Here is a 25,645-nt window from a genome sequence, read left to right on the forward strand (position 1 = left end):
GTACAGTACAGTGTGCAGTGTACTGCCTCCATCTGTACAGTGCAGTGTGCAGTGTACTGCATCCATCTGTACAGTAAAGTGTGCAGTGTACTGCCTCCATCCAGGTATGTACGACCTAGAAATAGTGCCGTATGCGAGTACCAAGTTGCGAGTCGCAAGTAGCAAAATACGCCATATGCTAGTGGTAAAAACGGCATATGCGAATGGTAAAATGTATCGTTTGCTAGTAGCAAAAAAGCCCTATGCCAGGGGTAATACAAAGGCTTGTAACGTTTGCTTATAATATAACAACGTACGTTCAATTGTGTTTTATCACAGTAAAATCAAATATTTACCATGGTTATGAAATGATGTGTACATGGTTGGTTAAGATTGGCATGATGCTGTTAAGGTTTTTACTTTAGGGGCGATTCATATATAAAAATAATGGTAGCAAATAGGGGTCAACGCGATCTAGCTTAGGTGTCAACCGGCGCACGCCCCCCTGTACTCAACAGTACAGTAAAGTGTGCAGTGTACTGCCTCCATCTGTACAGTAAAGTGTGCAGTGTACTGCCTCCATCTGTACAGTAAAGTGTGCAGTGTACTGCCTCCATCTGTACAGTAAAGTGTGCAGTGTACTGCCTCCATCTGTACAGTAAAGTGTGCAGTGTACTGCCTCCATCTGTACAGTAAAGTGTGCAGTGTACCGCCTCCTTCTGTACAGTACAGTGTGCAGTGTACTGCCTCCATCTGTACAGTACAGTGTGCAGTGTACTGGGTCCATCTGTACAGTAAAGTGTGCAGTGTACTGCCTCCATCTGTACAGTAAAGTGTGCAGTGTACTGCCTCCATCTGTACAGTAAAGTGTGCAGTGTACTGCCTCCATCTGTACAGTAAAGTGTGCAGTGTACTGCCTCCATCTGTACAGTAAAGTATGCAGTGTACTGCCTCCATCTGTACAGTAAAGTGTGCAGTGTATTGCCCCCATCTGTACAGTAAAGTGTGCAGTGTACTGGGTCCATCCGTACAGTAAAGTGTGCAGTGTACTGGGTCCATCTGTACAGTAAAGTGTGCAGTGTATTGCCTCCATCTGTACAGTAAAGTGTGCAGTGTACTGCCTCCATCTGTACAGTAAAGTGTGAAGTGTACTGCCTCCATCTGTACAGTAAAGTGTACATTTGTACAGTGTACTGCCTCCATCTGTACAGTAAAGTGTGCAGTGTACTGCCTCCATCTGTACAGTAAAGTGTGCAGTGTACTGCCTCCATCTGTACAGTAAAGTGTGCAGTGTACTGCCTCCATCTGTACAGTAAAGTGTGCAGTGTACTGCCTCCATCTGTACAGTAAAGTGTGCAGTGTACTGCCTCCATCTGTACAGTAAAGTGTGCAGTGTACTGCCTCCATCTGTACAGTAAAGTGTGCAGTGTACTGCCTCCATCTGTACAGTAAAGTGTGCAGTGTACTGCCCCCATCTGTACAGTAAAGTGTGCAGTGTGCAGTGTACTGCACTGCCTCCATCTGTACAGTAAAGTGTACAGTGTACTGCATCCATCTGTACAGTAAAGTGTGCAGTGTACTGCCTCCATCTGTACAGTAAAGTGTGCAGTGTACTGCCTCCATCTGTACAGTAAAGTGTGCAGTGTACTGCCTCCATCTGTACAGTAAAGTGTGCAGTGTATTGCCTCCATCTGTACAGTAAAGTATGCAGTGTATTGCCTCCATCTGTACAGTAAAGTGTACAGTGTACTGCCTCCATCTGTACAGTAAAGTGTGCAGTGTAGTGCCTCCATCTGTACAGTAAAGTGTGCAGTGTACTGCCTCCATCTGTACAGTAAAGTGTGCAGTGTACTACATCCATCTGTACAGTAAAGTGTGCAGTGTACTGCCTCCATCTGTACAGTAAAGTGTGCAGTGTACTGCCTCCATCTGTACAGTAAAGTGTGCAGTGTACTGCCTCCATCTGTACAGTAAAGTGTGCAGTGTACTACATCCATCTGTACAGTAAAGTGTGCAGTGTACTGCCTCCATCTGTACAGTAAAGTGTGCAGTGTACTACATCCATCTGTACAGTAAAGTGTGCAGTGTACTGCCTCCATCTGTACAGTAAAGTGTGCAGTGTACTGCCTCCATCTGTACAGTAAAGTGTACAGTGTACTGCCTCCATCTGTACAGTAAAGTGTGCAGTGTACTGCCTCCATCTGTACAGTAAAGTGTGCAGTGTACTGCCTCCATCTGTACAGTAAAGTGTACTGGGTCCATCTGTACAGTAAAGTGTGCAGTGTACTGGGTCCATCTGTACAGTAAAGTGTTCAGTGTACTGCCTCCATCTGTACAGTAAAGTGTTCAGTGTACTGCCTCCATCTGTACAGTAAAGTGTGCAGTGTACTGCCTCCATCTGTACAGTAAAGTGTGCAGTGTACTACATCCATCTGTACAGTAAAGTGTGCAGTGTACTGCATCCATCTGTACAGTAAAGTGTGCAGTGTATTGCCTCCATCTGTACAGTAAAGTGTACAGTGTACTGCCTCCATCTGTACAGTAAAGTGTGCAGTGTACTGCCTCCATCTGTACAGTAAAGTGTGCAGTGTACTGCCTCCATCTGTACAGTAAAGTGTACTGGGTCCATCTGTACAGTAAAGTGGGCAGTGTACTGGGTCCATCTGTACAGTAAAGTGTGCAGTGTACTGCCTCCATCTGTACAGTAAAGTGTGCAGTGTACTGCCTCCATCTGTACAGTAAAGTGTGCAGTGTACTGCCTCCATCTGTACAGTAAAGTGTGCAGTGTACTACATCCATCTGTACAGTAAAGTGTGCAGTGTACTGCCTCCATCTGTACAGTAAAGTGTGCAGTGTACTGCCTCCATCTGTACAGTAAAGTGTGAAGTGTACTGCCTCCATCTGTACAGTAAAGTGTGCAGTGTACTACATCCATCTGTACAGTAAAGTGTGCAGTGTACTGCCTCCATCTGTACAGTAAAGTGTGCAGTGTACTGCCTCCATCTGTACAGTAAAGTGTACAGTGTACTGCCTCCATCTGTACAGTAAAGTGTGCAGTGTATTGCCTCCATCTGTACAGTAAAGTGTACAGTGTATTGCCTCCATCTGTACAGTAAAGTGTGCAGTGTACTGCCTCCATCTGTACAGTAAAGTGTGCAGTGTACTGCCTCCATCTGTACAGTAAAGTGTGCAGTGTACTGGGTCCATCTGTACAGTAAAGTGGGCAGTGTACTGCCTCCATTTGTACAGTAAAGTGTGCAGTGTACTGCCTCCATTTGTACAGTAAAGTGTGCAGTGTACTGCCTCCATCTGTACAGTAAAGTGTGCAGTGTACTGCCTCCATCTGTACAGTAAAGTGTGCAGTGTACTGCCTCCATCTGTACAGTAAAGTGTGCAGTGTACTGCCTCTATCTGTACAGTGCAGTGTACTGCCTCCATCTGTACAGTAAAGTGTGCAGTGTACTGCCTCCATCTGTACAGTAAAGTGTGCAGTGTACTGGGTCCATCTGTACAGTAAAGTGTGCAGTGTACTGCCTCCATCTGTACAGTAAAGTGTGCAGTGTACTGCCTCCATCTGTACAGTAAAGTGTGCAGTGTACTGCCTCCATCTGTACAGTAAAGTGTGCAGTGTACTACATCCATCTGTACAGTAAAGTGTGCAGTGTACTGCCTCCATCTGTACAGTAAAGTGTGCAGTGTACTACATCCATCTGTACAGTAAAGTGTGCAGTGTACTGCCTCCATCTGTACAGTAAAGTGTGCAGTGTACTGCCTCCATCTGTACAGTAAAGTGTACAGTGTACTGCCTCCATCTGTACAGTAAAGTGTGCAGTGTACTGCCTCCATCTGTACAGTAAAGTGTGCAGTGTACTGCCTCCATCTGTACAGTAAAGTGTACTGGGTCCATCTGTACAGTAAAGTGTGCAGTGTACTGGGTCCATCTGTACAGTAAAGTGTTCAGTGTACTGCCTCCATCTGTACAGTAAAGTGTTCAGTGTACTGCCTCCATCTGTACAGTAAAGTGTGCAGTGTACTGCCTCCATCTGTACAGTAAAGTGTGCAGTGTACTACATCCATCTGTACAGTAAAGTGTGCAGTGTACTGCATCCATCTGTACAGTAAAGTGTGCAGTGTATTGCCTCCATCTGTACAGTAAAGTGTACAGTGTACTGCCTCCATCTGTACAGTAAAGTGTGCAGTGTACTGCCTCCATCTGTACAGTAAAGTGTGCAGTGTACTGCCTCCATCTGTACAGTAAAGTGTACTGGGTCCATCTGTACAGTAAAGTGGGCAGTGTACTGGGTCCATCTGTACAGTAAAGTGTGCAGTGTACTGCCTCCATCTGTACAGTAAAGTGTGCAGTGTACTGCCTCCATATGTACAGTAAAGTGTGCAGTGTACTGCCTCCATCTGTACAGTAAAGTGTGCAGTGTACTACATCCATCTGTACAGTAAAGTGTGCAGTGTACTGCCTCCATCTGTACAGTAAAGTGTGCAGTGTACTGCCTCCATCTGTACAGTAAAGTGTGAAGTGTACTGCCTCCATCTGTACAGTAAAGTGTGCAGTGTACTACATCCATCTGTACAGTAAAGTGTGCAGTGTACTGCCTCCATCTGTACAGTAAAGTGTGCAGTGTACTGCCTCCATCTGTACAGTAAAGTGTACAGTGTACTGCCTCCATCTGTACAGTAAAGTGTGCAGTGTATTGCCTCCATCTGTACAGTAAAGTGTACAGTGTATTGCCTCCATCTGTACAGTAAAGTGTGCAGTGTACTGCCTCCATCTGTACAGTAAAGTGTGCAGTGTACTGCCTCCATCTGTACAGTAAAGTGTGCAGTGTACTGGGTCCATCTGTACAGTAAAGTGGGCAGTGTACTGCCTCCATTTGTACAGTAAAGTGTGCAGTGTACTGCCTCCATCTGTACAGTAAAGTGTGCAGTGTACTGCCTCCATCTGTACAGTAAAGTGTGCAGTGTACTGCCTCCATCTGTACAGTAAAGTGTGCAGTGTACTGCCTCTATCTGTACAGTACAGTGTGCAGTGTACTGCCTCCATCTGTACAGTAAAGTGTGCAGTGTACTGCCTCCATCTGTACAGTAAAGTGTGCAGTGTACTGGGTCCATCTGTACAGTAAAGTGTGCAGTGTACTGCCTCCATCTGTACAGTAAAGTGTGCAGTGTACTGCCTCCATCTGTACAGTAAAGTGTGCAGTGTACTGCCTCTATCTGTACAGTACAGTGTGCAGTGTACTGCCTCCATCTGTACAGTAAAGTGTGCAGTGTACTGCCTCCATCTGTACAGTAAAGTGTGCAGTGTACTGCCTCCATCTGTACAGTAAAGTGTGCAGTGTACTGCCTCCATCTGTACAGTAAAGTGTGCAGTGTACTGCCTCCATCTGTACAGTAAAGTGTGCAGTGTACTGCCTCCATCTGTACAGTACAGTGTGCAGTGTACTGCCTCCATCTGTACAGTAAAGTGTGCAGTGTACTGCCTCCATCTGTACAGTAAAGTGTGCAGTGTACTGCCTCCATCTGTACAGTAAAGTGTGCAGTGTACTGCCTCCATCTGTACAGTACAGTGTACTGCCTCCATCTGTACAGTAAAGTGTACAGTGTACTGCCTCCATCTGTACAGTAAAGTGTGCAGTGTACTGCCTCCATCTGTACAGTAAAGTGTGCAGTGTACTGCATCCATCTGTACAGTAAAGTGTGCAGTGTACTGCATCCATCTGTACAGTAAAGTGTGCAGTGTACTGCCTCCATCTGTACAGTAAAGTGTGCAGTGTACTGCCTCCATCTGTACAGTAAAGTGTGCAGTGTACTGGGTCCATCTGTACAGTAAAGTGTGCAGTGTACTGCCTCCATCTGTACAGTAAAGTGTGCAGTGTACTGCCTCCATCTGTACAGTAAAGTGTGCAGTGTACTGCCTCCATCTGTACAGTAAAGTGTGCAGTGTACTGCCTCCATCTGTACAGTAAAGTGTGCAGTGTACTGCCTCCATCTGTACAGTAAAGTGTACAGTGTACTGCCTCCATCTGTACAGTAAAGTGTGCAGTGTACTGCCTCTATCTGTACAGTAAAGTGTGCAGTGTACTGCCTCCATCTGTACAGTAAAGTGTGCAGTGTACTGCCTCCATCTGTACAGTAAAGTGTGCAGTGTACTGCCTCCATCTGTACAGTAAAGTGTACAGTGTACTGCCTCCATCTGTACAGTAAAGTGTGCAGTGTACTGGGTCCATCTGTACAGTAAAGTGTGCAGTGTACTGCATCCATCTGTACAGTAAAGTGTGCAGTGTATTGCCTCCATCTGTACAGTAAAGTGTGCAGTGTACTGCCCCCATCTGTACAGTAAAGTGTGCAGTGTGCAGTGTACTGCACTGCCTCCATCTGTACAGTAAAATGTGCAGTGTATTGCCCCCATCTGTACAGTAAAGTGTGCAGTGTATTGCCTCCATCTGTACAGTAAAATGTGTCGCCATTACAGTTTTCTCATACTTACATGATGTACGTTGATGCCTCATTCATGCCACAAAGTATCTTCTACTCTTGCATAGACTAGATCCTGACTGGTCTATGTATTTACGTAGCGATTCACCAGGCCATTCTTGAGTGCTTTAGTGTTACAATGTTGCTTATATCACAGTGGTTGGCTATGTGTAGCTGCATTTTGTTACAGGCAAGTGTTCAATGTTTGTGTTTTGTTTGTTAATAGATGTCAGCAGCTGTGATGTATTCCATTCTGCGTGTACTGATGCAAGTAATTTGTATCCAGAATCTTATCAAGAAAGCCAAGAAGATATTTCAGTAAGTTTGATATAAAACATCCCCATTCTTTTGCTCTAAATTTATTTTAATTTTCTTTTGTATTCATCAAATGCATTAAATTTTAAACTCTTCACAGATGATACCAGTATGTTACAATTCTTTAATTACAATAATATGATCTGTCTGATAGCCTTTCACTTAATTTACAAATCTCATAAAAAATAAAAATTAACAAACAGCTGCATATTAATAATATTCCTCTGAACCTTACTGAAGTTCTTACTGATTTGAAGGTTTGTCTTGACTCTGACGTATCCTTGAAAATGCATATTTACAGACTAATAAAAGTCTTTTTTTTTAGTTGGCATTGTATAATTTGTTTCAAAATTGATTTTGATTACGATTAACAATTCATTTATTCTACTACACTTGTATATGCTCTAGGATAATAGCCTATTTGTTTCTGTCTGAAATCCTTGCATATTAATTACTTAATTTGTATATTAATTAGACATTTTTATGCTGGATGTGTTAAATCTTATGTGATCTGTGCCATTCACTTTGATGTTATATTTAATTTAAATATTTGTTTCTCTAAATTGTAGATTTACTCTGGTTCAAGAGCTAAAAGAATTGAGGATTTTTCAAAAAGATTTTGAGAGTAAATTTCAGAATACCAACTCGGAAATAGAAAAAATGCGTGACCAAGTAACTGCCAAAGTGCCACACATGGTTGTTGCAATAATTGGCAAAGATGGAAATGAAACAGGAATGCAGTTGAAAGAATTACAAGATGAAGTTATTAGTTTGCAACATAATGCTGCAGAATTATCACACAAGTGTAATCATGTATGTCAGTCTCTGGATGATATCTACCAAGACATTGTCAAAAAGGATGCTCTGGGATCTATATGGAATGAAAAATGTGGTTGTGACCTAAATGAAAAATGGTGAGAGGAAGGCTAGTTAGCCTCCGCCGGATCTGTGATCCGGGCGCGGGGTATTAATTTGGGTCATGTCTGTGCATCCGTGTGTGCACATTTGCACGTTACCAGCTTTTTCTCACACATGTGTGATTCAATTCAGTTCAGAGTTGGTTCAGAGACAGGAATTGATGGTGCTTTGATGCACATCAAGTTATTTTTTCGATTCTTCAAAGTTTCACTGTGTTTTTCCTTGATTTTTAACAATTTTTCTTCAAAATCCGACTTTTCCCGAAATTACCCGAGTTTAATCCGAGTTTTGATGATGCATACGCAGTTCTCGTCTCGGTGAAAATCACAGTCATTTTTGTGTGAGGATATTGTATCCCGGAATTGTATCTTTATTTGCGCAAGGCTTATATGGACAAAATTGTGTCTCGTCAATTTCAAAGGTAAGAAACTGTGCTTGTTATGGTATTTATAAACTTTGTATTATAGTTTGTGTCTCGGGTTTGGTGATCGTGAGAAACTCTTGCTAACCTGGCGAGAGCTTCACTAGAAAAACTGCCTTTCTATTATTGTTGTAGGAACTGATTATGTATTGTGTAAATTGAAAGTTTACCTCGTGATTTAAGAGGTTTGCAGTGCTCTCACTGGGATTCAAACATCGTGGTGGTGTCGGCGCAATGCTGCTCTGAGACGCTTGCCAGACTCTGCCTCGCTCAAAATCATTATTTACATTTGTTTATGATTTCCACAGCTATTGTTCTATGAGATGCGTCCTCGCTGTTCATAAACAGCCATAAACAAGTGTAGTTGGGTCGGCATGTACTCATTGAAAGTGTTGGTTTACTTACGTAATCCACTGATCACGCAATAGGCGAAGTTAAAAATATGTCGCTACTCAGGAGAGCTTGCCCACAATTGCCCATTTTTCCCCAGAAAAATCCCACCCGGTACATTCTTATTTGGGATGGTACATTTATTTATTTTTCTAAATCGGGCTAATTAATTAAAAATCATGCCTTTTTCCCCATGAGAAACGAAGCCAAAAGATCGCACTAAAACATCGGTAAATCTGGTCTTCCATGTTGCTTTCACCATGAGGTCACTGAACTGTTATATTTAAATGCTTTATGGTAATTTGAGCACATGGGCACCATCCAGCATTTTGATTGGTTGATTTGCGACTTGACCTATCTGGTCAATAAACACGTGTCGTGGGCGTGGATAACATGGCGGATATCGTCTTGCATCGAGCGTTAACATGGAACCGAAAACATTTGCTTACGATAAAACTATGTTGAATTTTACTTGCATTTCATAACAATTCAATGAATTTATTTTTTGTACATTAATATAATCACTACTGAGTACTAATCAACAATTACAAGACTTCGAAAACAAGTAAGCTACCGTACCGTGATGATTTGCTACCAACAAAAAAATAATGCATAATAAATATAGTGAACAAGCCGGTAGGCTGGTTGGCGATCCGCTCCGCTCAGAAACAAGCAATATGTTTTTAGCTGTTTCCATGGTGACATAAACGTGAAGCAAACGTTGGTTTATAACTAATACGAAGTTCGCAAACACCATTCAGTCTTTAGAAGTCACTTAGTTTATTACTAGGACCACAGTCACTCTACTAGTAGCGTACTGTATACTAGTATTTGACCCAGATTTGACAAGCGTGGTACAGTTTTTTGCGCGTGTTCGTAATGACGCGCACAAAGGATTGTTGGACAGGGTGCTTTATTTGCTGGCATTCACTCTACTAGTAGAGTGACTGTGCAATGACGTATTCCGCTGTTACATTTATTATTTCCAACTGTTTTGCGATAGCATTTTCTAGAATGAAGTGTTTCCTGTAAATGCTGGAAAGCGAAATAATGAAATAACGAAATGGTAAATATTTTCCTAAAGTACAGTGTGTTGACCTTCATAATAATATACTTCATAATGCAAAACACTAGTCACGGTGAGTTATTTAAACATACAACTCATAATTGGAAAATATGACCACAGTCCAGAATTTCAGACGGATATTAAGCAACCAAAGAGCATGTCAGAAGCATTTACTCTAAAATATAAAAAAAGAACTGCAGTCAATCCTTTGTGCGCGTTATTACGAACACGCGCAAAAAACTGTACCACGCTTGTCAAATCTGGGTCAAATACTAGTATACAGTACGCTACTATCTTGCCACAGATTGTTCAGTAGTGGAGTGTTCGGTGACCATTGAATTAGCCAGTGATTCATATTTTATGTGTATTAATTTATTCATCAATTTTCGTGACTGACAGTACTGCCTAAATTTTAGTCAAAAAAACGCAACTGGTGAAACGGAAGAGCATCGCCAGGCGATGGACGCGGGGCTCTTTGGCAACGACTGCATAGAGGTCAAAATACGCGTTCTATTTTTACGCATTAAATTTGGCTCTTCCGCTTCGCCCCCTCCGGAATGTTCTACTTTCGCAGCCTAATCGCAGGTTTTTTCGAAAAACGTCGAAAAAACACAAGAATGCTGAAAAACTGAGTTGTTGCCTTAGTTATTTGTGTGTGTGTGTGTGTGTGTGTGTGTGTGTATGTGTGTATGTGTGTCCGACTGTTCCACTGCTATCTCAAGAACCATACATCGGTTTTTGATGAAACTTGGTGCATAGATGTTCTGGGCCAATGCGCAGATTTGATTAGGTTTTGGTAAAAATCCATGCTCGTTAATTACCTAATTTGCATGATAATTAGCTAATTTTTAGCTGTTCTATGTCTGTTCCACTGATATCTAAAGAACCACTCATTGGATTTTGATGAAACTTGGTACATAGATGCTCTGAACATGTGCGCAGATTTGATTAGTTTTTGGTAAAAATCCGTGCATATTAATTACCTAATTTGCATGATAATTAGCTGATTTTTAGCTGTTCCATGATTGTTCCACTGATATCTAAACAACCACTCATTGGATTTTGATGAAACTTTGTACATACATGCTCTGAACTAATGCTAGGTTTTGATTAGTTTTTGGTAATAATCCGTGGATAGTAATTACCTATTTTGCATGATTAGTCAATTTTTGGTTTTTCCACTGATATCTCAAGTACTAATCATCACATTTCAATGAAACTTGGTACATAGATGTCATAAGACACTGCACAGACCTGATAGTTTTTATGGTAATATCAGTACATATTAATTACCTAATTTGCATAATTAATTTTCAGCATTTGATATAAGTACTAATCATCACATTTCAATGAAACTTGGTACATAGATGTCATATGACACTTCACAGACCTGATAGTTTTTATGGTAATATCAGTACATATTAATTACCTAATTTGCATAATTAATTAATTTTCAGCATTTGATATAAGTAGTGAGCATTACATTTCATTGAAACTTGGTACTTACATACTCGAGGACTATGCAGAGATTGATTGTTTCTGATAAATATTTGTGCATATTAATCACCTAATTTGCATAATTAGTTAATTTTCAGCTTTTCCACGGGTATCTCAAGTACTAATCATCGCATTTCAATGAAACTTGGTACATAGATCCTTTAGGACTATGCAAAGACCTGATTAGTTTTAGGGCAAATAATTGTGCATATTAATAAATAATTTGCATAATTAATTTTCAGCTTTTCTACTGATATCTAAAGTACTAATCATCACATTTCAATGAATCTAGAATTATGCAGACCCAATGAGTTTCTGACAAATATTTGTGCATATTAATCACCTAATTTGCATAATTAACCAACTTTCACACTGATATCTCGGGTACTAAACATCACATATCAATGAATGTACATGGATGCTGTAGGACAATAGACAGACCTGGATAATTGTGGGTTAAAACCTGTACATATTAATTACCTAATTTGCATAATTAACCAATTTTAAGCTTTCACACTGATATCTAAAGTACTAATTATTCCATTTCAATGAAACTTAGTACAAAGATGCTCTAATTAGTTTGGGGTAAAAATCTGTTCATATTAATTCCCTAATAAGCATAATAATTCATAATTTTTTGGTTCTAGTCACATTTCAATTAAACTTGGAAACATAGATTTTCTGTTACATTGCGCAGACCTCATTAGTTTTACACTCAAATCTGTTCATATTAATTTTCTGATTTGCATAATTAGTTTTCAGCTAAGTAATTTCAAATTATATTTAATGTGTCTCCAATACTCTCAGCACATGGGAGTTCTTTCTAAGCTTTCTTTGATTTTGGCTGTTGCTATGGCAACGGTGGGCCAAAAAATTTTTTTCAGATTTTACCTAATAACTAGGGTGAAGGTGTGACCTACCTGCCAAGTTTGAAAGAAATTGGCCAAGCCAAAAAAATCACAGAAGAAGTCATACTTGAAAACACTGTAAATTTACACACACACACACACACACACACACACACACACACACACACACACACACACACACACACACACACACACACACACACAAAACGACAAAAGTGATTATAAGGGCAATCCTAGCGGAGCGGATCGCCAATATTTTTTGTTGTCATGTGAACAGTTTTTTTGATTGACTGTAATTTTCCAACATTTCATGACGCCCATTGTAGAACCAAATTAGGGCCTTTTACTCCTCCTTGATGCCTATTTAAACGATTATATGGCATCTTGTCGCCAGCCACAAATGTCACACTAGACTAACGTGATCGATACTGCCGACCATTCCATGCATTTTTTATCGACACGACGGCACGCAAATCGAGAAAAGTATTGTCCTTGCAACAATTTCGCGCAATACGTCACCACTATACAGTGACTGATTTTAATTTAACATTAAAACAAACTGCAGTGAGTTGTTCGATGGTCGTATAAAAATAAAATAAACTACATTAAGATACAGCAAAGTTAACCAACTAAACAGAATGCTTAATAAAGCTAAAAAATATTACAAACGCATATAAAATCACAATAAACTTGTACGATACAGTACAATACAATACACAAACTACTATTGCTAAGGAGTTGAAAATCACATTCACATTAGAGTCATAACTATGGAAAGAATATTTTTATATTTGGTGGAGCTGCTCATATATCATTTGCATACATTTTTGTATGTATTGTGCAGTTTCCCAGCCAGTCCGACTCGAGTAGTGATTGGTTTGCTATTCATTACATCTTGCAGCCTTTCAAACATGCATCAATTGTTGTCCATGTATATTCCTAATTGCTCAGTGTAAACTGCAATTTCTTTCTGGCTGGTATAAATATATTAAGTAATATGTTTTTGTACTGAAAAGACGATGCACAAATATCTTTTTTAATTAAATTTAACAGCTAATGGGAGCATATATGCTACAATCTCTGCTTACTTTTCACTAAATGTTTTTCTTTTTTTTCAGGTGCAGAGTCAGAATTTTTTTCTCAGAAAGCAAAGCCACTGAATCTGCATATATTACAAAAGCATACTATTCGCTGCATGTCTGACAATTGTATAAAGTTTTGCAGGTCGTCTTTTTTTTTTTCTTTGAGAAGTGCTGTCAACCAAAGCATAAAAGTTCAATTGCACGCGATTTGTTAATATTAATGTATGATAATAAAAACTTGCTATTTTTTTTCTGGATTCTTGCACTTTATTTGTATGAGAAGTACTCTTGTCCTTATTTAGGGCCACAAACTACATGTAGATCTGTACATGAAGTACATGGGAAGTAAAGTTGTTGACACAGGTAATGTACACCAAGGATCATTGCAGTTTCTCAGTTCCTCATCTGGTGCTAGTACTTGTATGACAAACGGTATCTTTGCCCTGTTACTGTTTAAAATATCAGAAGTTTTTCGCTGGAACAGTTCTGTGATTGACAGTGTTCTTGTATTAGGAATACAGTTGTACAAGGAAGTTTATCCAAACAGACACAACACTGACTCTTCAACATATTTGCAGATCTGATTTGCATACTTGCATGTCATTTTACCTCTTGTACTTGTTTGTTGCTCTCTGGTGTTCTTGCTGAGACCAGGATGGAGAGTGCTATAAACTTGAAAATGCCATAGAAATCATGTCTGGACAAATTATATGTTGCAACTTTCAAATGACAACAAGTGAAGGCAGTGTCATTCATGACCTGTTTGATTGGATAAATTTTTACGACTTGGAGGCCATTTTTTTCCTCAAAAATTAAAAAAAAAACAAGCTTTTTCTAGCTGTTAACAGCTTTTTCTCAGATATGTGTCATCCAGTTTTGTTCAAAGTTGGCACAGGGACAGGTAATAATTGTTTACAAGTGCACATCACATTATATGTTTAACAAGTTATAAATTGTCTCAGAAAAGCCAAATGAATAAATTTTTACCCAACCCCCCTAAAATTGTAACACATCAATTCTGAACAATTAATAACAAAATTTTAATACAGCTCACAATGAATTAATTCACTCTGACACAAACCCAGTTCCATACAAGTTTTTTGAGTGGGGGCTATGACATGACATGTCTTGTTTCAGATGTGTTTATACCATAAACCATTCAGTCTCTGTATATATCTTGTGTCTGTTTGTTCAGATGCAGTCTGTGCATGTATGCATTGATCCATGCCTGGACACATCACATTCATACTTCACACCAATCTGATTAAAATCTGATGTAGTGTACAGGCTTTAATTATTTTGGCTATTAACTTATTTTAATTTTATTTTTTATTACTTTAATTATTAATGCCTTTTTATTTTATTATTTTACTTGATTTGATTTTGTGATTTTTTTAATTCCGCCCTACATACATCTGAACCGACGCCTGTGTAAGTCCCGTTCAAATCTCGCGTAAGTAACAGCCAATCACAGCCCCCCTTTTATTCAGGCTGTTGGTTGCTTACTTTCCAGTGTAGCGATACTCTACGGGCAATCTTTCTGTACATTATATTTTGCCCACTTGAATAAACCATTAATAGAATTGCTAGTAATTTTTTATTTACAAAAGAAATTCCACAGCATTTTCAAATTTTTGTCATTACATTGAATATTTTTTTCACTTCCAACAAATGTGTACACTTCCTGATACATCTTCGCCAGCCAAGGATCGTTTATTCGGTCATCGCTTCAATTTTACATCAAACACTGAGCATAATTATCTAGAACGGAAGCAAAAAAATAAGTAAATCATAATTAGAACACTGTAGACAGTTATAGTAAACAATGCAAACTGATTTTAAATTGTATAACGGTCAAAAAAATATTTCCTGATCAATGATTTTCCAATGATTTTCCAAGTAAAAAATATTTTATTCCAGTCCAAATCAGCTCAATTACTTTAATAAAGAGTTATTGAATAATGTACAAAATGTTGATACATTTTGATGAATATTTACAGCGACTGATGTTCGATCGAACCGGTGGAAACAAAATCGTCACTCCCAGAATAACTACGCAAAATACCGATGTAAACTTAAACCATTCGCGCCACAATATACACATAAAAAAATGACTTTCGTTGCATTTGACAATGATAAACTTACCGAAAAGCCGTGTTTTTCTTGATCGCTAACGTCAATATAATCCGCCATTTTATTTGAGTGTGTTTGTTACCTGACTCTGTCCGGTGACGTCATCATGTGCACTATAGAAGGAGGTCTGTGATTCGTTGACTAAAATCGTTGATAGTGGGTCTCGTTGAAATCTCGTAACATAGGCATCCGGTCAGATGTATGTAGGGCGGAATTAAAAAATCACAAAATCAAATAAAAATAATAAAATAAAAAGGCATTAATAACAAAAGTAATAAATAATAAAATTAAAATAAGTTTATAGCCAAAATAATTAAAGCCCCTACATTACATCAGATTTTAATCAGATTGACTTCACACATGCATCATACATCTTGGGATACATATACATGTCTATTCATTTCAGTATCTGATTCACGATGGCTGATAGACGGCCATTTTCAGGGCAAAAATTCATGAAAATCAATCAATTCTGCCATTCCAGAGCCAGATCTCAGCTATACATGGACAGCTTTTATATTATTATAAGCTTTATAAACATATGTATATACAACAGGACCTAAAACGTGTCAGCACTCAATTTAAAACATGTCAGCACTCAATTTGAAACATGCCATACTCAATTTAAAACATGCCGCACTCAATTTATAACATGTCAGCACTCAATTTGAAACATGCCAGCACTCAATTTAATACATGTCAGCACTCAATTTAAAACATGTCAAAAACTCAATTTAAAACTGCACTCAATTTAAAACATGTCAGAACTCAATTTAAACATGACAGCACTCAATTTGAAACATGTCAGAACTCAATTTAAAACATGACAGCACTCAATTTATAACATGTCAGCACTCAATTTAAAACATGACAGAACTCAATTTAAAACATGACAGCACTCAATTTAAAACATGTCAGAACTCAATTTAATACATGACAGCACTCAATTTGAAACATGTCAGAACTTAATTTGAAACATGTCAGAACTCAATTTAAAACATGTCAGAACTCAATTTAAAACATGTTAGCACTCAATTTAAAACATGTCAGCACTCAATTTAAAACAGCACTCAATGTCAGCACTCAATTTAATACATGTCAGCACTCAATTTAATACATGTCAGCACTCAATTTAAAACATGTCAGCACTCATTTTAAAACATGTCAGCACTCATTTTAAAACATGTCAGCACTCATTTTAAAACATGTCAGCACTCAATTTAAAACATGTCAGCACTCAATCTAAAACATGTCAGAACTCAATTTAAAACAGCACTCAATGTCAGCACTCAATTTAATACATGTCAGCACTCAATTTAAAACATGTCAGAACTCAATTTAAAACATGCCATACTCAATTTAAAACAGCACTCAATTTAAAACATGACAGCACTCAATTTATAACATGTCAGCACTTAATTTAAAACCACTCAATTTAAAACATGTCAGAACTCAATTTAATACATGTCAGCACTAAATTTAATACATGACAGCACTCAATTTAAAACGTGTCAGAACTCAATTTGAAACAGCGGTCAATTTAAAACATGTCAACATTCAATTTAAAACATGTCAGAACTCAATTTAAAACATGTCGGCACTCAATTTAATGTTAAAATTTGTCCATATACAGGGTAAAATGTCATCAATACTGACTTTTTCAATTGCACACTATTGTGCTTCTGCGTCAAATGTAAACAAAGGTTTTTGAGTACACAGCTGAATTTTCTGGACCAATAGGTCATTTTTTTTCCATTATATGTTAGAACTTAACACATCTCTGTCCACTGGAAGTGTGAGATACGAGTTACAACTACAAAGAAGCCATGTGGCAGGTGACAATAATATTATAAACAACATTATTAAAAATGGCTTCAAATATTGTAAAACATGTTGAAAAGGCGACATGCAATTTTTATCGAATTGTGGTAAAATAACGTAATAGCGAAATGTTGATTTAGCGAATCTCTCTTGTAATTGTTAATTTCCTGTTTTCACAATACTTGTCTGTTGCGTGCCAAAACAAATGGGCAGTTATCACCTCGATAAAAACAAAAAAAATCAGTCAAGTGTAATTTGGAAGCACCCCAAATTACTGTATACAAATCCCCAAGCCTTGGCCATTTTGATAATAAAGTCATTAGCGACATCTTGAATTAGAGAATCGGGTCTTTCGCTAAATTTGCTAAAAAGACATGTTTTACAGTAAGTTCATTATGAAATTTATAAACTGTTCTTTATATTAGATTCATATATGTGTTATCAAATATTTATCACAGTACAAGATATCAGGGTTTCTTTCTCAATTTATATTATATTATATTAGATGATTAATTGTCCATGGATCAATTTTTTGTTCATGGTTGAAAGAAACAAACATTGTAAATAATTTATATCATTTCAGTGAGGCAAAGCAAGAAGTGCTTGTGGAGAAAGTTGCAGGGACTGCTGTCCAAAGTAGAAATGACAAGGCATTAAAAAGACTGTCTTACAATGATGAACAAATACACAAGTTTGAGAAGTAAGTCTTTAGTCTAAGTAAGTCAAGCATCCCCCTAATAAAAAAATATTCAAATGTAATTTTTGTTCACCATGTGGCAGATTTGGGGAATTATTAGTCCCCGTTTGGACGAAGTCCGAAAATGGGGACTTGTAATTCGGTCTCTGTCCATCCGTGTGTCCGTGCGTCCGTCCGGAGTCATATCTCATGATACCTTGGGCCGATTCCGTTCATTCTTTGCATGTGCCTAGTACTTTATATGGGACATATGCACATGCAGTGGTTTAGCGATTTGATTCAAAATGGCCGACTGGTAGCTATCTTGTTTTTAGCTCCGCTGTCGACTTTGTCGAGCGGAGCTTATCATATGAGTGATTGTCCGTCGTCGTCCGTGTCAATGTTTTACTTTTTCGACTTCTTCTTGAAAACTACAAGCCTGAATGCTTTGATACTTGGTGTATATGTACCTTGGGTAGACCTCTCTGAGGTTTGTTCATTTCATCTTGATATCTTCAATTCTCTAATTTTGGTGAATATTTTTGTCATTTTTGGTAAAAAGTGATATTTTCGACTTCTTGTTAAAAACCGCAAGTGCAATTGCTTTGATATTATATATATAGGTACTACATGTGGACCTCTCTCAGATTTGTTCATTTTGTAATGTTATCTTTAATTCTCTAATTTTGGTGAATATTTTTGTCATTTTTGGTAAAAAGTGATATTTTCGACTTCTTGTTAAAAACCGCAAGTCCAATTGCTTTGATACTACATATATAGGTACTACATGTGGACCTCTCTCAGATTTGTTCATTTCGTGATGTTATCTTCAATTCTCTAATTTTGGTGAATATTTTTGTCATTTTTGGTAAAAAGTGATATTTTCGACTTCTTGTTAAAAACCGCAAGTCCAATTGCTTTGATACTACATATATAGGTACTACATGTGGACCTCTCTCAGATTTGTTCATTTCGTGATGTTATCTTCAATTCTCTAATATTGGTGAATATTTTTGTCATTTTTGGTAAAAAGTGATATTTTCGACTTCTTGTTAAAAACCGCAAGTCCAATTGCTTTGATACTACATATATAGGTACTACATGTGGACCTCTCTCAGATTTGTTCATTTTGTGATGATATCTTCAATTCTCTAATTTTTGGTGAATATTTTTGTCATTTTTGGTAAAAAGTGATATTTTCGACTTCTTCTTAAAAACCAAAAGTTCAATTGCTTTGATATTACATATATAGATACTACATGTAGACCTTTCTCAGATTTGTTCATTTCGTGATGATATCTTCAATTCTCTAATTTTGGTGAATATTTTTGTCATTTTTGGTAGAAAGTAATATTTTCGACTTCTTGTTAAAAACTGCAAGTCCGATTGCTTTGATACTATACATATTGTTCATTTTCTAATGATGTCTTCAGTTCTTTAATTGAAATGTGCATTGCTAACAGCGGAGCTATCTCAGCCGATAGGCTGCTTGTTTTAAAATGTTGTATTTTGGACATGCTTTGTCAGTTTTCATTCAAATTTAGTACATAGATTATACATGTTAGGATACATGTCCCCGTTCGTTCGTGAGTTCCTGAGTCTATCCGTCCGTCTGTGTGTCCGTCCGTCTGTCCGTCCGTGTGTCCGTCCGTCCGTCCGTGCGTGTGTCCGTCCGTCCGTCCGTCTGTGCGTCAGTCTGTCCAGAGTCATATTTTAGAATCCTGTGGACCAATTCCGTTCATTCTTTGCATGTGCCTAGTACCTTATGTGGGACATATGCACATGCAGTGGTTTAGCGATTTGATTCAAAATGGCCGACTGGCAGCCATCTTGTTTTTTGAAAATGTTGTATTTTGAACATGCTTTGTCAGTTGTCATTCAGACTTGGTACATAGATTATACATGTTCGATACATGTCCATGACGATTTATTTCGCAATTGGATCAAAGATGGCCGACTGGCAGGCATCTTGTTTTTGTTTTTTTTATGCAGTATCTTGGACGTGCTGTCAGTTTTCATTCAAATTTGGCACATACATGTTAGGATGCATGTCCATGACAATTTGTTTCAAAATCTGGTCAAGGATGGCCGATTGACAGCCATCTGACTTTTTGGCCTTACTACTATATTTCCACAATTTATGTACCATTTTCATTCGAATTTGGCACATACATCAGATCAAAGATGGCCGAATAACGGCTGTTTTTATTTTTGGCCATATTGCTACTACACGGAACACGTGTTTTGATGTAAATAAACAATCTGTTGTATACGCCACTTGGAACTCAAGTTTCAAGGACACGCTCGCGACAACCCCTCCGCTTTAATATGACAACTTTCAACTTTAAAAAATTTAACAAGGACTGTGTCATTTTCAATGACTTGTAGTAAAATAAAATTGTGAAATTTGTTGCATACTATTTACAAATACTTTTACAAAGAAGAAACAGAAATATGCACATTTTATTATAATATTATTAACATACCATCGTGCACTAATTTGCATATCTAAGAGCAATGGTGTGTGCGTGTGTGTGCGCGTCCATGTGTGTGTGTGCGCGTGCATGCGTGTGCATGCGTACGTGTGTACGTACGTAGAAGTAGAGCCAGTAGTTCAGACATACACAAACAAAGTGGAGCCCTTTGTACAAGTAGAGCCCCAAACATGGGGCTCCACAATGTTTCATAATTTATATTAATATTTAATCGAATTTAAGTCAGGTTTGCGAAGCTTAGGTTTAGTATCGGGGAAGGTATGGTTCAGTTTATATTAATATTAATGTAATTGTACCAAACCTTACCCCGATACTAAACCTAAGCTTTGCAAACATTTCTATGTTCAGTCACGGGATATTCAACTCTAGTTTAATTAAACTTAATTAAAGTGCAATTATCCATTGCATTGCATTGTAATTGAGTTTATTTAAACTCCAATTAAAATGCAACCCAATATAGGAACCCGTTTTTATCGCAACTATATTAAAAGTTAATTCAACTATATTAAAATTTAATCCAATGGTGGCTCCACAATTCATGGGATAATGAGCTAATTTTTAGCTGTTCCATGACTGTTCCATTGATATCTAAAGAACCACTTATTGGATTTTGATGAAACTTGGTACATGGATGTTCTGAACTAATGCTTGGTTTTGATTAGTTTTTGGTAAAAATTACCTAATTACTAATTACCTAATTTGCATAATGATTAGTCAGTTTTTGGTTTTTCCACTGATATCTCAAGTACTAATCATCACATTTCAATGAAATTTGGTACATAGATGTCATAGGACACTGCACAGACCTGATAGTTTTTAGGGTAATGTCAGTGCATATTAATTACCTAATTTGCATAATTAATTAATTTTCAGCGTTTGATGTTTCAAGTAGTAAGCATTACATTTCAATGAAACTTGGTACTCAAGGACTATGCAGAGATTGTTTTGGGAGAAATATTTGTGCATATTAATTACCTAATTTGCATAATTAGTTAATTTTCAGCTTTTCCACAGATATCTCAAGTACTAATTATCACATTGCAATGAAACTTGGCACATACATGTAGATTCTCTAGGACTAGGACTTGATTAGTTTTAGGGTAAATAATTGTGTATATTCATTACCTAATTTGCATAATTAATTAATTTTCAGCTTTCACACTGATTTCTCAAGTACAATTCATCACATTTCAATGAAACTTTGTACATGGATGCTGAGGACAATAGACAGACCTGGTTAATTGTGGGTTAAAATCTGTACATATTAATTACTAATTTACATAATTAACTACTTTTAAGCTATCACACTGATATCTAAAGTACAAATTATTCCATTTCAATGAAACTTAGTGCAAAGATGCTCTAGGACAATGTACAAACCTGATTAGTTTGGGGTTAAAATCTGTTTATATTAATTCCCTAATTAGTATAATAATTTATAATTTTTTGGGGTTCCAATCACATTTCAATAAAACTTGGTACATAGATGGTCTGTTACATTGCGCAGACCTCATTAGTTTTCCATTAAAATCTGTTCATATTAATTTTCTGATTTGCATTATTAGTTTTCGACTTTTCCATCACTATCACTATCTCTGACAAGTAAATTTGAATTATATTTAATGTATCCCCAATATACCTAGCACATGGGAGTTCTTTCTAAGCTTTCTAAGAAAATGGGGGTTAGTGGAATAAATAGATTTCTAACAACCTTCTATTGAACTAATTACTTTTGGTAATGTTGCTAAATAAAAAAAAAAACACATATTGAAATAGAATAATTTCATTCATAAACTATGGTTTGTAGTTAATAAGTCTCCAAATGCTAAATAAAATATTACTAACTTTTCATCAACAATGGTAGACTTGTCTGCAATTTCTGACTTTTTATTGACAAACCAAGCACTAAACTGCAACAAGAACAGTGAATGAGTGAATCAAAGCAATTTTTGGAAATAGGAAAGAAAAGTGCAATCACATTCCACATGGAAAAACAAAAATCACTGGCTGTCACACTGAGAGAGAAAAAAAAAGTGTTGCCAGGTTGGTGGGTAAAATAATTGACAGATTTTGAAATGGTCTGTTTTGTATGTCGGTTTTCACTGTTTTAAATCTATTTTTTTTGTGCAGGCAAAAAATGTACACATATTGTGTGAAAGGGAACAGTCTTTATCAGGACCACTGTGAACCCAACTTAAGACTTGTGCACAGACAATTGTCAACATGGTTCAAGTAAGTCAAGTATTAATGTAGCTTACACACAATTTTGAAGTAAGTCAAGTACCAGTATTCATATACAGGGATCTCCACAGCCCAATGGGAGTGCTTGGGAGCTATATGAATACTAATGAGCTTGGTCACAGTAATAAGATTATTACTATTGATTACTAAGATTCAAAAAAAATATCTGTTCAAAATGTGGTATCCTTGTAGTTGTTTGCAAGATGAGTAAGCCAAAATACAATAAAGGGTACAAGATACATTTGAAATGTTGCAGCCAGGTATATGTTCATGAGTTATGTTCACAAACTTATTTACAATCTTATATAATCGATTACGAAGTTTACGTCGTGACATAACTCACTTTGCAATGTTATGCACCTGTTATACCATGATGCCTTTTGCAGAGTCAAGATGTCATGCAAAGAATGTCAAATATGAAAGACAAGTAAAATTTTACTTAGTTTTATCGTGAGTTTTTGATCACTTTGGCAAGAAATACAGACAAACCATGATGTTTGTGACACACTAGTTGACCTGCATATTTTTTTTTTTATTAGACGCATAAAATCTTTAGGAAAGGATAAAAAGGGTCTTACAGAAAGAAATTAAAAAAAAAAACTACAATCTAAAAAAGAAAACAAAAAATAAAAACTTTTCTAAAAAAAAATAAATAAAACAAGTCAAAAACAAAAAAAGACAATTTGCAGCCAATGGTGAATACAGAATGTAGAATGAACACAAAATGTGGCCTAATACACTGATAGTTGTTGCTGTTTTGTTCCATAGCTGTTTTTTAAGAAGACAGCTAAGGCTGGTGCTAGAGTATGGTTTGCCATAATCAAAATGAATTTATTCTGACTATTTTCTTTATCAAAATTTGGAATTTTATTTTGTGCAGTCAGGAATAATTTGTCCCTATGGTGACTGTAAGCTGGACATTTCATTACAAAATGTTGCTCATCCTCAACTATATTTTGGCTGCACATATGTCCTTTAACATTATAGATCAAGAATCTCATTAATCAATAAGTTTTTCAAAAGGTAGTGATCATAAAAATTACATTGTGGAAGTAAAACAGTTCAAATGGTCTTTAACCACTCACGCAATAAACACATTTTTTCTTGAGTGTAGCGTAAACATATCGTGATTTTGGTAGGATTTTAGCTTTCAAATTAAGGACTTTGTGTATCGTCAACAAGTATTTAATTACAAACAATGTGGTGTTAATTTTACAAAATTGACCACATCGTGCAACTAGCTCCAAATTCTAATCAGCAACGGCAGGATGCTTGCCGGTCAGTGACTGTCAGGATGCTTGCCAGTCAGCGACTAGCAGGATGCTTGCTGGTCGGTGCATAATAATAATTGGACAATTGTTCTGGATGGAATTCTGAGTATTCCGGTCCGAGTCGACCGAGTGTAGGAAAAAAAAACCTTAGGAAAAAAACCCCTAGAAAAAAAAACCCTAGGAAAAAACCCCCCTAGAAAAAAACACCCATAGTGAAAAAAACACTTTTAGGAAATACTTTTGCAGAATACGGAAGACTTACTAACTTGTTTCTCATAACTATATTCACAGAATTGACATAAATGGTCACACATGTTACTAGTATATTATTGTCTCATTGTGTTATTCTTTGATCTTAGTTGTGAACATCTAGTGTTAATTTGTGTCAATCACTTGCGTTTATAGGCAACCTTTGATCTTGAATGCCTATTCATTGGTGTTTTGTTAAGTGTTTAATTCTATATTGTTGAGGGATGCCTTTGATCTTTACATAAGATAAGTCTTGTTCATTTAGTTTTAAATCTTTGATATAGATTGGTGGATTGATGGACAGGAAAGGGCAAAAGTAAACATCAAGCATTATTACACAGTATTTTTTTTATTTTTCATTATTTATTAAATATTTACAAAATGTGAAACATTAAATTATTCAACTACAAGATTATTATTTAACTACCACACACTGTAATTAAACCCACACCATTATTTCCACCTGGCACAATGTCCCACGGCTTCAAGAAATTGTTGAATGTCTTTTCTTCCTTCAGAAAAATCTTTGCATAAGTTGTGAAGTTTTTCTTGTAGCTGTTTTGTCGCCCTATTGACGCGTTTTCTTGGGGGTACTCCACGGGACATCTGGTATAAAGTAGTTGAAACAAGAGCTGCATCTTTTCTGATTGCATCAACTGCAGCCCATACAGATGGATGGTTATAGCCAATGCATTATTCCAGCTTTCACTCGGGTTGTTTGTTCTGTCTTCGTTGTTGAGTGTTGCTTGATGAACATTCCACAATGATGGCGGAAACAGTGGAGGAATCCTGCGATATCTAAGAAGAGGGATACCGCCACCAGGATATACAGGCGGAGGTTGAATTCTTCTGAAGGAACCTGACACATAGCTGGAATCAAAGTAGTTCAGGAGCTCTTCTAGATGATCTGTGATCTGTGCAAGCAAGATACTGACAATGGGCAAGCATTGGTGATAAAAAACAATTGTTTTTCACTATGGGGTTTTTTTCCTGGTTTTTTTTTTTCCTAGGGTTTTTTTTCCTAGGGGGTTTCTTCCTAAGGTTTTTTTTTCCGGACCCCAAGTCGACTACCACCAACCAATGTATAAATACATGCTACATGAGAATAACTCTATTTAGTGTTCTTATGTTACCTGGGAATACCTTTTAAAACAACCATGTGTTGTACAACCGCTCACATATGTGAGATTTTTTTTGACTTGCGAAAACAGTCAGACTCACATATGTGACATTAAAAACTATTCTCACATACATGACAACAATGCATTGATAATTTCGTGACATTGGCTGGTTTCCATGTCAACTTATGTACATGTACGTGTCAATTGCTGGTTTCCATGTCAACTTATATACGTGACAATTGCTGGTTTCCATGTCAACTTATGTACGTGAGAATTGCTGGTTTCCATGTCAACTTATGTACGTGACAATTGCTGGTTTCCATGTCAACTTATGTACGTGACAATTGCTGGTTTCCATGTCAACTTATGTACGTGACAATTGCTGGTTTCCATGTCAACTTATGTACGTGACAATTGCTGGTTTCCAGTTCAACTTATGTACGTGACAATTGCTGGTTTCCATGTCAACTTATGTACGTGACAATTGCTGGTTTCCAGTTCAACTTATGTACGTGACAATTGCTGGTTTCCAGTTCAACTTATGTACGTGACAATTGCTGGTTTCCAGTTTAACTTATGTACGTGACAATTGCTGGTTTCCAGTTCAACTTAAGT

At 37.1% G+C, this 25,645-nt stretch overlaps 1 protein-coding gene across 2 annotated transcripts in view; it reads left to right on the forward strand.

The window, feature by feature from the left end:
* LOC100372702 (serine/threonine-protein kinase TBK1-like) overlaps positions 1–25,645 on the forward strand; it is a 104,252-nt gene that overhangs the window by 51,740 nt on the left and 26,867 nt on the right. For both annotated transcript variants that reach the window (XM_085496675.1, XM_085496676.1), the window contains exons 10-13: positions 6,692–6,783; positions 7,350–7,694; positions 17,561–17,677; positions 22,279–22,380. In XM_085496675.1, coding sequence (XP_085352801.1) covers positions 6,692–6,783; positions 7,350–7,694; positions 17,561–17,677; positions 22,279–22,380 — 656 coding nt within the window. The remainder of the gene's footprint in view (positions 1–6,691; positions 6,784–7,349; positions 7,695–17,560; positions 17,678–22,278; positions 22,381–25,645) is intronic.

This window comes from Saccoglossus kowalevskii, chromosome 3 (assembly GCF_978046115.1).
Source record: "Saccoglossus kowalevskii chromosome 3, keSacKowa6.1, whole genome shotgun sequence".
Lineage (NCBI taxonomy): Eukaryota > Metazoa > Hemichordata > Enteropneusta > Harrimaniidae > Saccoglossus > Saccoglossus kowalevskii.